Source organism: Spermophilus citellus (assembly GCF_964194105.1).
Source record: "Spermophilus citellus genome assembly, chromosome: 14".
Classification (NCBI taxonomy): domain Eukaryota; kingdom Metazoa; phylum Chordata; class Mammalia; order Rodentia; family Sciuridae; genus Spermophilus; species Spermophilus citellus.
The window spans coordinates 2,873,132-2,886,672 of record NC_138194.1 but is presented as its reverse complement, the minus strand read 5'-3'; the positions used below and the strand labels follow the sequence as shown (position 1 = coordinate 2,886,672).

At 56.6% G+C, this 13,541-nt stretch overlaps 1 protein-coding gene across 1 annotated transcript in view; it reads left to right on the top strand.

The window, feature by feature from the left end:
• Nucleotides 1–13,054, top strand: part of LOC308633199 (rho guanine nucleotide exchange factor 10-like) — a gene marked incomplete at its 5' end in the record, with an annotated part of 28,448 nt that extends 15,394 nt beyond the window's left edge. Inside the window, 7 exons of the mRNA XM_081265738.1 lie at nt 2,717–2,794; nt 3,041–3,220; nt 4,771–4,887; nt 6,104–6,196; nt 7,433–7,603; nt 8,984–9,129; nt 11,876–13,054. Coding sequence (XP_081121864.1) covers nt 2,717–2,794; nt 3,041–3,220; nt 4,771–4,887; nt 6,104–6,196; nt 7,433–7,603; nt 8,984–9,129; nt 11,876–12,053 — 963 coding nt within the window. The 3' untranslated portion in view covers nt 12,054–13,054. The remainder of the gene's footprint in view (nt 1–2,716; nt 2,795–3,040; nt 3,221–4,770; nt 4,888–6,103; nt 6,197–7,432; nt 7,604–8,983; nt 9,130–11,875) is intronic.
• Between the last annotated feature and the right edge of the window lie 487 nt (nt 13,055–13,541).

Genomic DNA, 13,541 nt, shown 5'->3' with positions numbered 1-13,541 from the left:
CACCCAACAGAGATAATGCAGAGGAAGGGCTTTGGGCACTCCCTCACAGCACGGCAGCTCTAAAGGCCAGAGCTGGGTCTGGGCTGCTGCTGCCCTCCAGCACTAGGATGCGGTGTTTTCCATTCAGCTTGCTTCTTAGAGTCAGGTTCCCATGGTTCGATTTTGCTATTGTTAGCTGCATTCTTCGCGGGAGTTTTGTCTTTAAAGGTTAAACTGGAGGGGGTGCTTTTGAATTCCCTTTCTTTTCGCCTTTGAAAAATGGGAAAAAGGTAACATGACTAGCTGGGAAGGCTGTGTGCTGAGCATACTTTACGCCCCTGCTTCCGGGGATGGAGGAAGCCCTTGTTCATTTCCAGAAAAAGACCACTGGTTTCTGAGGACACTGCGTCCTGCCTGTCACCCTCCTTGTCCCATGCATGTTGTGCCTAGCAGAGTGGCTGTGGACTGGACCAGAACCTCCCTGGTCTGGCTCCTCCACCAGACCTGTGTCCTTCAAGTCAGTTGCCCTCCTTGGTGGTCCACTTCCCCTTGTTTATTCCTTCTGTTTTGCACATTCTCTTCCTCGACCTTGATTGCCGCAGTCCGGCTGCAGCAAAGTAACTGGGGGGGTGACGAACAACTTGTGTACATTGATACAGCAGGAGTGGGAGCCATTTGTTGTAGGACGGGAGGAGTATATATACATTCCACACAGCTTATCTAATTAACATAAACTAGATACAGCAGTCAACCAATAAGGAATCTCCACACTTAATGGCTCGATGGCGTTACTTCACAAACCACTCCCTCTGGCAAAATGCCAGGCGCCATCTTGACTTGTTTACACCCTAACACTTGGATTGGTCATTGTTGGGAAGACACTGGACCCTCTCTTGTCCCCCCACCCAATCTGGGCATGTTACTTGATATGTCAATTCTAGCTGCCCACGAAGGTGGACGTTACCTGCAGTGGCATGGAATCTGGGAGATTGCTTTGGGTCTTGCATTTTAATATCGCATACCAGTTCAGCACCTTGACCTCATGTGTTCCTAGCATCTCAGGACGCACATGCACACACACGCGGGGGGCCTGACCCTTGAGATGGTGTGTGGGGGCTGAGTTTTGGAAGGAAGAATGGGGGAGATTTGAAGATGTGAGGATCATTTTAGAATGAAAAGTCTGCTCAGCCCTTGCCTGTGAGCCAGCCAAGGTCAAGGTCAAGGTCATGCTGTGGCTACTGGGTTACTCAGTCCTGTTTGTCTCCAACCCCAGCCACACCTGTATTGTAAGAAACATATACTTTTCCGTAGGTGTTCTGGAAGGATTTGTTTTTCTTATTTTTATGAATTAAATGTGTAGTCTGTTTTGTAAAGAGAATGATGATTCCATGAATCTTGGTTATTCTGGAATCTTAACAGCAGGCGTTTCCTCTCTGGAAAATGCTCTTTGTCCACCAGGTGGCACTGCAGCACCCTCAGCCACTATCACTCAGTTGGACCTTGGCTAGTGTGTGAGGTGTAGCGTGTATCCACCTGTGGTGTGTATCTACATGTGTGGCGTGATATCTGCGTTTGTGTGCACATGTGAGGTGTGAGGTGTGTATACACGTTAGGTGTGGCTGTACATGTGTGGCATGTACGTGTGTGAGGTGTAGCATGTGCACATATGTGGGATGGCATGCGCACTGTGAAGTATGATGTGTGTATGCGTGTAGGGTGCAACATGTGCATTGTGTGAGGTGTGGCATGTGTGTACGTGGGCATGCACACGCAGGCCCTGGTGCAGCTCTGCTGTGACACCCTGCCTGGTTTTCCACACATGGGCCGACTCCTGCTGCAGTGCTCAGGTGACATGCCAGGTGTTGGTGTCAGCCTCTTGCAGGCACCTCAAGGCCCAGGTTTGCACTCCCGGGGCTTCAGTGCTGAGAGGCAGAGCAGGGAGATGTGTGAGCTTTGGGAAGGCAAGCACCCTCTGTGACCGGAGTGACTCTTCCCCTGCACACCTGGCGTCACAGGGGGACCTTTGCATGGTCACAGGGTCTTTGGGCAGAAAGGAAACCACAGAACCAGTTCCTCCACACTCAGCAAGCTCTCTGTGTTCCCATGACTTTGGAATAATGTTTGACCAAAACTGCAACTGGCTTTTTATAATTAATTATACACGAACTATCATCTAACGGCGTTGGGCACATGAAGTACAATTGTTAATTCAGCTTACTATTGTTACGTTAGTGACTTTATCTGTTTTTAGTACTACGGTTTTATTTTTCCTGCTGTAGTTATGGTTTATAATTTGAGACTTAAAAGATCATACAATTATATTAATAGAGGAATTTTATACCTGTAATGCTACTGAACAAAACATTTAAAATATTTAAGAGGATTTTGGAGGTTTTCTGTACCTACTATTTAAAAAACAAAACTTAGGAACCAGGCACGATAGCACACACCTATAATCCCAGTGGCTCAGGAGGCTGAGGCAGGAGGATCTCGAGTTCAAAGCCAGCCTCAGCAATAGTGAAGCCCCCAAGCAACTCAGTGAGACCCTGCCTCTAAATAAAATACAAAATAGGGCTGGGGATGTGGCTCAGTGGTCGAGTGCCCCTGAGTTCAGTCCCTGGTACCAAAAAAAAAAAAACAAAACTTACTTTCAGCAACAAATCTCAACTTAGTATTAAAGTTTATTTGTATGTATCTGAAGCAATTTTCTCCCATTCTGTTTCCAAATTTCTAATAGGTTGTGAGAAGATATATTCTGGGTTCCATTGTTGAAAGTGAAAAGAACTATGTTGATGCTCTTAAGAGGATTCTGGAGGTACCACTTGTTTTTATCACCCTTGTTTACTTAGGTACTTTTGATCACACATGTTTTACATGCACCTGTAAGTTTTATATATTTATGAACACATAGTATTCAAGTTTGAAAACTCTGGAAGTGTTGTCTGTGTTCTGGCGTCGGGTGTCCTGCTGTCTGTCTTGAAGTCAGGGTCACTGGCTGAGCTATTCTCAGGTGTTCTTTCCCTCCCTCGACCCGTCTGTGCTGCACTGGCTGTGGCTTCAGCAATATGAGAAGCTGCTGTCGGAGACGGAACCGCGGCTCCTGAGTGACAGGAAGCGGAAGGTGGTGTTCTACCGGGTCAGGGAGATCCTGCAGTGCCACTCCATGTTCCAGATCGCGCTGGCCAGCTGCGTGTCCGAGTGGGATGCCGTGGAGACCATTGGCGACGTCTTTGTGGCTTCGGTAATCCAGCCGCTACCCAAAGCCCCGGGGCTTGTGCGAGTCCCCTTCCCCTTGTGTGCTGTTTGGCCACGGATGCATGGCATCGTCATGTAGGATCAGGGCTGCGCCCCCAGAGCACTGGAGAGCCACAGGACCCGGTTCGGAGGTGGCAGTGCCCTGACCCAGTGCATTCAAGGGAACAACCAGGGGCCTTCCAGGGAGGCCGGGGGAGCCAGAGAGGGTCAGGCAAAGGGTGTGCCTGGATCTGCTTGAGGTCGTGCCATGTTGGTCTTGGACGCACCAGCGTCGCTGGCTCTGCTGGTGAGTTGCGGAAGGAGGACCCACTTGTTGGTGGCATTGCAGAGGGTCAGGAAGCGCCCTCTCGCTGGGCCCTCCTGCCTCCGTCTTACTTTCTGGGCTCAGAGTCGCCCAGGCCTGGGAAGGTAGAACACATGTGGTAGGAAGACACGTGATGTTGTCCTCAATGTGTGTAGGTCCAGGTCTGGGCCCCACAGCACAGCAAGGAAAGTCATGTTGCAACAGCTTCATTGACGTTTCCTGGCAGGAGAAGCAGCTGCCAGAAACCCCTGCGCTGAGTTCCTGCCTGGGCAGCTTTGGGCCATTTTATCCCGGCCCTAGTGGGGTCTTCCCTGTCATGTGCTGGCTGGATTTCTGCCTCCACCTAGAAGCTGTGGAGAGAACAAAGGGGTTTCTGTAATCGTTTAAGAAAGTGATGCTACCAGTGGGTGTAAGCTTGGAGTTTTCAAGTGCTTATTTAACGAATGCTATTCTCATGGCGAAAGGCAGATTTTCTTTGTAGGATGTTTTGAAGATAATGTGGAAACCAAGTTCTTACCAAAAGATCCGCACGATACCCTTCACAGAACCTTATGGCAGACAGAAGAATACTGGATACTTACTTTACGTTTTCTGCCTGGGCTCTGTATTTATTTCAGATTTACCCTGGAAACCTGTTTTAAGGTGGGGGCCTTTTGTAAGCTGCCATTGAGGTGGCAGCCTGCCTCTCTCAGTAGCAGTCACCCTGGTCCCTACTGGGGTTGTGGTGCTGACTTTCTGAGGACACACAGATCCTCAGGGAAGAACATGGAACGATTTTCAAGTCTCTGGAATTGATGCCAGGGGCAACTGTACCTGCTTCTTGAAACGTGTGTGTCTTTAGGAAAATGAACGCACAGGGTAGGGGACCCGAGCCTGAGAAGCATTGTTGTCCTGCCCTGTGTTCCTGGGGAAGGTGGACGCCCGTGTCTCAGAGAGCTGGACCACCACCTAGTGATCCTTGCTCTCTAGTGCAGGTTGAGTCCAGCAAGGGCAGCTAGGCAGGAAGCAGAGAGGGCCGTCTGTGGGGCGGGAGGTCATCACAGTGGAAACCCAGATCAGCACAGTTTAGAATAAGGACTGAGAGGGGGAGGTGGGGGAGGTGAGGCCAGCCAGCCACAGGGAGCTCCACAGTGGGCAGAGGGAAGGCCGCAGGACCCTGGCAGGCCTGGAGGGCCACCCTGGGCTGGGGGGCAGTGCTTGGACGCCACGTGTCGCCCTCCCCCTTGCCACAGTTCTCCAAGTCCATGGTGCTGGACGCCTACAGCGAGTACGTGAACAACTTCAGCACAGCCGTGGCCTTGCTCAAGAAGACCTGTGCCGCGAAGCCTGCTTTCCTGGAATTCCTGAAGGTGAGCACGTGGCCCCGGGGTTGGGTGCCCGTGGAAGGCGAGTTCAGGGGAAGCACTCAGGGTGCCCTTTGCAGACCCCACCCTGCAGGCATGGAGTTGTAACAGAGGTGGCTGTACCCACAGAGCCTTAGCTATGGTTTTGGGCCTCAAAGGTAGCTTTTGAAAGTAACTCTTGTCCATCCTTGAAAGCATACAGTGGACAGACAATGAAGGTCAGCTCCCACAGCTGCCTTGGCCACCTTCCTGGGGTGAAGGAAGCCTAGGCAAGATTTTGGGTTGGAGATGCCCCTCTGAGTCAGGGTGGCAAGCAGAGCCCTGGGAAGGCAGACCCCGAGGAGAGTCCCCATGTGGCCGGGTGGGGGTCCTGTGCCTCCTGGCGCCTGCTGGAGCAAGCGCCGGGCCCTGCTGACTCTGGATTTGCATGGTGGACAGTGGTTCCCCAGCAGGCACTGGAGTGAGGTCAGGTAGCCACGCAGGAGGCTGCGGCCAGGGCGCGTGCACAGCACTGTCCTCTAAGCCGAGTGTCCCCGCCTCCCTTATCGCCAGAGTGGCCCTTCGCAGTTGCCCAGGCGGGGGGCTGCAGTGCCGAGTCCCGAGGCTGTCTGTGTCTGTCTCTTGGGGGAAGAAGCGTGACGAGTAGCCATCTCACTTCCTCTGAGGACGTGGCTGCAGCCTCTGAGGTGTCGGCCGTGGTGTGGAGGCCACGCAGCACCACGGATGGGTGTGCTGGCTGTCCTGCATCTTGGGGTGGCACAGCTAGCCATGCTCTAGGGCACTGTGTGGCTGCCCATGCTGGGAGAGCTGACGACACCAGGTGCAGCCCCAAGTCGGGACTGCCCACAGCCTCAGCTGGTCAGTGGTCCAACCCAGTTGATATCTCCTGCGAGGCACAGAGAGGTGGGCCCAGGTGACCCTTGGGCACCAGGACCTTCTTCTGCTCCAAGCGGCAGAGAGGCGGGCGTCCTCTCCTGGGGCCAGACTGGCCAGGACTGAGCCAGGCACCTAAGTGGAAAACATGGCCCTTCTGGGAAAGCAGTGGCCCCAGGCTCTCCCCAGAAGAGGGCACGGAGTGTTTCTCACAGGTGGATGGACGTCTTTCCTCCTGGAGTAAGGGCCGCCTGCAGGTCTGGATACCTGTCGGGGCACCCCATCTGTGTGATGGGAATGCAGCCCAGCAGGTGGCTGGCCTCTGGAGTGAGCCGTGCTCTCCCCACAGCAGAGCCAGGAGAGCAGTCCCGACAGGGTCACACTCCACAGCCTGATGATGAAGCCCATCCAGAGGTTCCCGCAGTTCATCCTCCTGCTCCAGGTAAGGCTAGCCCACTCTCACATTGTGCACCGAAGCACCCTCTGTGCCATTTGGTGGCAGGATGGGCAGGGCACATGGGATCCCTGCAAGAGACTTGCAGTCTGCAGGCAGTCGCAGGGCCCTGGCACCTGCCAGCGGATGGGCCTCACCTGGAGGGTGGCTGAGTGTCTCCTGATGGTGCTCTCAGGCACTTTTCATGGGGAATGGCAGGACACAGTCACCTGTAGCCCCCAGGTGACAGCCCCCTCACCGCCCTGTGTTCACGGGAGCTGCGCCTCTGTGTCCTCAGTCTGGCTGTGGTGCAGGAGGGTTAGACCCAGCCGTCTGCTCCGACTGCCTTCCTCTCCAGGCTCAGTCGCGACTTTGGTCACAGGGGAGTTGCGGGTGCTTCCTTTCCCTCGAGCACTTGGCCCCCGCAGGGTCATTGTGGGTCTCATTGAGTGTGTGCCAGGAGGTGGGGAGGCCACAGAGCGGGGAGAGCTGGGGAGCCCTCAGAATGGATGCTGTTAGATCACTGTTCTCTGTGGACACAGTACGCGGCGCCCCAGAACAATGACAATAGTGACATTGAAATCACTGACCACAGACAGATGTGACTGCAGTGCGAACTTGAGATATCGTGGGAGTGACCAGGGTGGGGCATGGGTGAGAGCCGGCGGTGCTGTTGGGGGAGAGGCTCAGCAGGCCTGCCAGGTCTGCCTGTGCGCGCCCCGAGAGCTCTGCTGTCCGGAGCAGGTTTGGGAGGCGCTGGGCACTTGGCCCTGCTGGGCACCGCATGGCACTGCTGCACACTCACCACTGCTGGGAAACCCAGGGGAAAGGGTTATTGAGGACGCATCTGTGCATGGGTAGGTGTGCCAGGCTCTAGATGAGAAAGGCACCAACCACTTGGTCACATTCGTAGAGACCGTTTCTAAGACAACCTTTTTATATTTTACTTAGAGACAGGGCCTTGCTGGGTTGCTTAGGTTCTTGCTAAGTTGCTGATGCTGGCCTCAAACTTGCGTTCCTCCTGCCTCAGTCTCCCATGCCCCTGGGATGACAGCAGAGCGCTGTGTTTTGCACTAGTCACTCCATTTGCTGTTGTGAAAGGAGCTGCCCAAGGCTCACTCTGCTTGCAGCCCTCTCCCAGCCGAGGCCACACTGTCGTCCCCCATCCTGCTGAGTGGTGCCGTTGAGCACAGCAGCTGGAAGCATGTGTGTGCTGACCGCCTGCCTTTTACCTCTTGTTCCCAGGACATGCTGAAGAACACATCCAAAGGACACCCCGACAGGCTGCCCCTGCAGATGGCGCTGACAGAGCTCGAAACCTTAGCGGAGAAGTTGAACGAAAGGAAGAGGGACGCGGACCAGCACTGTGAGATCAGACAGATCGCCAAAGCAGTGAACGAAAGGTACCTGGACAAGGTAGAGACGTTCGCTCCTCCTGCGCTGCACCTGCTCCTGCTCCACACTGACGGGCCCTCACCTCAGCCCTCCCCCCACGGGGCGGGGGTCCTTCCCTGGGCTCAGGTCTCCGGGTGGGATGGCGGTGAGGCCTCACGCAGACCTTGGTGGTCTGTCCGTCTCCAAGTCTTCTTGGGAAAGGGTTCCTAGATTTGGGAGCTCCTCAGCTGGGCCAGCGCCCGGGAAGGCCTGAGCAGCTCTCTGGCTTCACGGAGTTCTGTTCTGGACAGCAGTGCCTTCGTCCCCCCGCAGGTCCGAGCTGGCTGTGGTGAGGACTGGTGCAGATGCAGGTTCATGTCTGCCGAGCAGGTTTCCTGCAGCAGTGTGCCTCTCCCTGTGTTGTTAGCCGCCCCGGCCCCCGGCCCCCGGCCCCGGGAGGTGTGTGGTGGGATCTGTGTCAGCACACGTCATAGTCAGGGTGGCTAGGATGCCCACTTTTCCTCAGTGGGAGTGGTTTCCTGCGTGGTGAGGACCGTCAGTGGTCTGACCCTGAGAACTTCGCAGGATGCAGTCTGAGTGGCCATTTCCTCAGTTCCTCAAGCGCCTCACGTTGGGATATTCATAAGGAAGGAGAGAAGGCACCAGCCGTGTTCTTGACGTGGTCAGCTGACGTCACACTGGCCTGCAGCTCTCGCACATGTGAATCCATGTGGGCAGAGTGAGCCAGGCCAGGCACAGGCACCGTGGAGTGGCCGTCAGTGAGACCTGCCTGGCTCTTCCTGGGCTCTCGGGAGAGGCCAGCTGGGAGGCGGGCATCTGCACCACCTGTGCACAGCCAGGCAGTGGCCTCGGTTCAGGCTCGAGAGGGCGGCAGATCCCCTGGTCCCAGGACCCTGGGCCCCTGTGGACTAACTATGGGAAGTGGACGTCTCTGGGGCCTGTCACTCGTCGGCTGGCACAAGCTGGCAGAGGCCTGACTCCTGTCTGGCCCAGGGACTAGAACATGGCATCCTGTGAGAGCTCAGAGGCTCACCAGCGTGCTCCCTGGCACTCACTGGGGAGTAGTCGGCCGAAGAGCCGCCTGCGGGTTGTTGGTGCTGCAAGACAAGGGGTGTCGGCTCCGGAGTGGAGGGTGAGGGGCGCAGCAGGTTCAGGGGGGTCGTGTCAGGTGACAGGTAACGGGAGGCTGCGTCCTTGGCCCGTCAGCGCCTCTAGGGAGGCGGGCTCCTTTCACCATAGAGGGCAGCTGCGAAGCTGATGTCTGTGAGAGGCGCACCTCGAGCCCCGCACCCCACACCTGGGTGGACCTGATGCTGCAGCCTCCTGTTTGGAAGACCTTTCCTCGTCCTCTTTCATTTTCTGGGTGGACTCAGTGGTAACTGGTGTCATTTCTACATACAGCTCCTCGGCAGTGGAAGTCGGTACCTCATCCGGTCTGATGACGTGATCGAGACGGTTTACAACGACAGGGGTGAAGTCATCAAGACCAAGGAGCGCCGGCTGTTCATGCTCAACGACGTGCTGATGTGTGCCACGGCCAGCCCCCGGTAAGAGCAGGCCTGCTGCTGGCCACCGCGCTGGGCCGCGCCTGCCTGACACCAGGTGCCCCGCTCTGCCCCCCTGGGGTCACTGCCCACCCAGGCTGAGCTGTGAGGGAGGGGGCCAGGAGCGAATCCGGGAGCCCTGCTGGCTGAGGGTGACACCCTGGGAACCGCTCCTCAGACGGTGCTGGGGAGCAGGCCCTGGACCCAGGCCCTCGGAGCCGCCACTGTACTTGGAGTTCTCTGTTGTTGCTCAGATGCTTCTTTTCTCTGCTGCTTCTCTGTGAATGCATTTTGGCCTTCAATTTGGGCACATCAGGCTTAGTGTAAGAAATGGAGGGGTGCTTTGGTAGTTCTCTGCTTTATTTGTATTTATTTCTTTATTTTGGACCAGGGATTGAACCAGGGCGCTTAACTACGGTGCCACATCCTCAGCCCTTTTTATATTTCACTAAATTGCTTAAGGCCTCACTAAATTGCTGAGGCTCACTTTGACCTCGCCATCCTCCTGCCTCAGCCTCCTGGGTCGCTGGGGTTACAGGTGTGCATCACTGTGCCTGGCAGGCTCTTCCACGTTAAGCAGTGTGGCCTGTGTAGAAGTTGAGGAAATCCAAGAAGCTGCACACAGGCAGAGCAGGCGGCCCTGGTTTGAGAGTAACTAGACCTCCCTGGGGCTTTCCAGAACAAGACCTGGCAGAGTGGAGCCAGCTCCTTCGGCTTGCCAGAGCTGGTCGTGAGACTTGCAGGATATGGGAGGCCAGTGCTGTACCTCTAGCACGACAGGGCCCACTGGGGCACTGGCACCATGGACGTCGGGTAGCACAACGTGCAGGCCCCCTCCTCCCAGAGCCTCGTGAGACACTCCCCAGCACTCCCACAGATGCCCCTCTCTGCTGCATTACCAGAAGAGCAGGGACTCCTGCTGGATACGAGGACCTCCAGGTCGGGGAGGCCTCAGTGCACCAACCCAGTGCACCTTCTAAGGACTTTGAAAAGCACCCTCTCTAAGAAGCCGCAGACTGCTTGTCAGCATAGGGGGATGAGGGCAGGCACGGACGCCTGGCAGGGTCTGTGTGACAAAGGCCAGGAGGCCCAAGAGCTGGCTGCAAGAGTGGCTGGTGCCTATGTGTCCAGGAACTGCCGTCCTTGATGCTACTCCCCGGGGTCGTCACCGTCACCCTTACTCCCGCTCCCCGGGTCCTCACCGTCACCCTTACTCCCGCCCCCGGGGTCCTCACCGTCACCCTTACTCCCGCCCCCCGGGTCCTCACCGTCACCCTTACTCCCGCCCCCCGGGTCCTCACCGTCACCCTTACTCCCGCTCCCCGGGTCCTCACCGTCACCCTTACTCCCGCTCCCCGGGTCCTCACCGTCACCCTTACTCCCGCTCCCGGGGTCCTCACCGTCACCCTTACTCCCGCTCCCCGGGGTCCTCACCGTCACCCTTACTCCCGCTCCCTGGGTCCTCACCGTCACGCTTACTCCCGCTCCCCGGGGTCCTCACCGTCACCCTTACTCCCGCTCCCCGGGGTCGTCACCGTCACCCTTACTCCCGTTCCCCGGGTCCTCACCGTCACCCTTACTCCCGCTCCCGGGGTCCTCACCGTCACCCTTACTCCCGCTCCCCGGGGTCCTCACCGTCACCCTTACTCCCGCTCCCCGGGGTCCTCACCGTCACCCCTACTCCCGCTCCCCGGGTCCTCACCGTCACCCTTACTCCCGCTCCCCGGGTCCTCACCGTCACCCTTACTCCCGCTCCCCGGGGTCCTCACCGTCACCCTTACTCCCGCTCCCGGGGTCCTCACCATCACCCTTACTCCCGCTCCCGGGGTCGTCACCGTCACCCTTACTCCCGCTCCCCGGGGTCGTCACCGTCACCCTTACTCCCGTTCCCCGGGGTCCTCACCGTCACCCTTACTCCTCCCCGGGGTCCTCACCGTCACCCTTACTCCTGCTCCCCGGGGTCCTCACCGTCACCCTTACTCCTGCTCCCCGGGGTCCTCACCGTCACCCTTACTCCTGCTCCCCGGGGTCCCCACCGTCACCCTTACTCCTGCTCCCGGGGTCCTCACCGTCACCCTTACTCCTGCTCCCGGGTCCTCACCGTCATCCTTACTCCTGCACCCCGGGTCCTCACCGTCACCCTTACTCCCGCTCCCCGGGTCCTCACCGTCACCCTTACTCCTGCTCCCCGGGGTCCTCACCGTCATCCTTTCCCTCTTCCCCAGGTCCTCCCTGTCCTTGCCCCTGTTCCAGGCAGTCCTCGCCATCTTGCTGTTGCTCCTCAGGGTCCTCTCCTAATTCTGAGTCTGGTGATCTCTCTGCTGCAGTGAAGATCCTTTCGTTTGGTTTATGCCAGTGGCATCCCTTGCTGTTTGGCTGCTCCTGCTGCCCACATGTGGGTCTTGCCTGGCCCCCTACCTTACATGCTTCTCTGCCTCTGTCCCGTGCTGTGATAGGAGTTGGATTGTGGGGTCACACCTTTTCCTGAGTTTCCCTGTGCACCTCACAGCTGGCGTCGGGGAGTGCAGGGACGTGGTTACTGTGAACCTGTAGGAGCAGGGTCTGGTGGATTGTTCTCCCAGGGATCTCTCTCGAGTTCTTGAGCGCCTCATCTCCAGGTCTCCTGCTCTGCCCCTGAGGCTTCCTGGGAAGCGGGTGCTGGGATTTCTGCTTCTCTGAGCCGGGGTGTGAAAGGTCTGAGGATAACCCCAGGCACAGCACTCCTGAGACCAGCCTTCTTGTCTTCCAGCACCTCCCACGAGAGCCACCCCCCAGCCAGCCAGAGGTACCTGCTGAAGTGGAGTGTGCCTCTAGGGTACACGGACGTGATCCAGTATGGCCCCGGCACAGGGCACCAAGGCAGGTGCCCCACCACACACGCGCCCGAGAGCCTGGCCGTGGTCCCTCATGCAAAGCCACGTGAGTGACCCCATTGCTGTTCTTGCAGGTTGGGGTCCGCCCGTGCCTCACCCGAGGGTTCAGTGGTGGGTCTGGTAGGACAGCTGTCCAGAACGCTTCTGCCGTGCCCCTGAACTTGTCGCACCTGTAGTCCAGCCTCCTGCAGTGTGAGCCCTGGCCACCTGGAGGTGCACTTGGCCACCCCAGCTAGGTCGCCCTTCCATGAAGCACGTGAGCAGGGGGCTTCCTCTCCAGATGGGCACAAATTGCAGGCAGCAGGAAGTCTCAGGTCAGACCTGCTCCTGTGGCCACTGTGCACACTCCAGCTGTGGCCAGCATCTCAATGCTTCTGCCTGGGTTTCCCTGTGACGTTAGTGCTGGTCTGTGAACTTGTCCAGGTGAACTATGGCGCGATGACTAGAGGCTGTGGAAACGTCCAGCATCATGCCTAGTCGGATTGTTCTTACTAAATGTCGTTCATGCTGTGGATTTTGACCCAAGTTCCAAAGTCATTCTTTCCTCCTCCTCCTTTTAAAAATTAAAGCAAGGCTAGGTTTATTCACTTGTTGGCCTCTGCCCCTGGACTGAGGAACCAGGAGAACACAGAGCAGGAGAACTTGGAGAAGACCCCTTACCTGTCAGCTGAGCCATAACCTCTCAGGGTCAGTCCCTGTGCACAGGTTCCACAGCCTGAGAGCCACTGAGAGGCCGCACATGGATGGGAGTGGGAGTGATGAGCTCCAGGTCTGGTTGGCTGTCCCCTCATGTTGTTTGTTGGTCATCTGCCTAGCAGGCTGCTCTGGGAGTGTTACTAGAGTTGCAGGTCCCCTGAGGTGCTGGCTCTCAGGTGACATGCACACAGAGGGGTGGTGAGCAGAGGAAGGAGGACCAGGGAGGAAGAGAGTGGGGGAGAGATCCTTTTTCAGATTGGCATGACTCCTTAACATTTATTCAAGGGCAAATTGAGTATCGTAAAACAGTCTTTAAAATCATTTAAAATTATTTAGAAATATCGAAGTTATCCATGTCTGTTTTGTCAACATTTTAGAATGCGTTTGTGCCTGGCACAGTGGCACATGCCTGTTATCCCAGTGACTTGGGAGGCTGAGGCAGGAGGATCACAGGTTCAAGGCCAGCTTCAGCAACTAAGTGAGGCCCTAAGCAACTTTGTGAGACCCTGTCTCAAAATAAAAATGAAAAGGGCTGGGGTTATGGCTTGGTGGTTAAGTGCCCTTGGGTTTAGTCCTGGTTACCAAAAAATAAAAAACAAAAACCTGTGTTTGTACCTGAGCTTGCCTTATTGTGTTTGAATAGCCCACGCTGACTGTGATTCGAGACAGCGTCCGGCCCCACCTTCCGTTTCCTTCCTCACCTTTGTGTTATGACTTGTGCTGACCTTGGAACAGGGGAGGGTCACCAGGGTTAAGGGCACAGAGCAGCTTATTGAGTCTGTCTTCCTAAACCTTGGGAGGAAGGGCCTGGGAAGTGTCCGTCTTGCATTTGATTCCCGGAGTCGC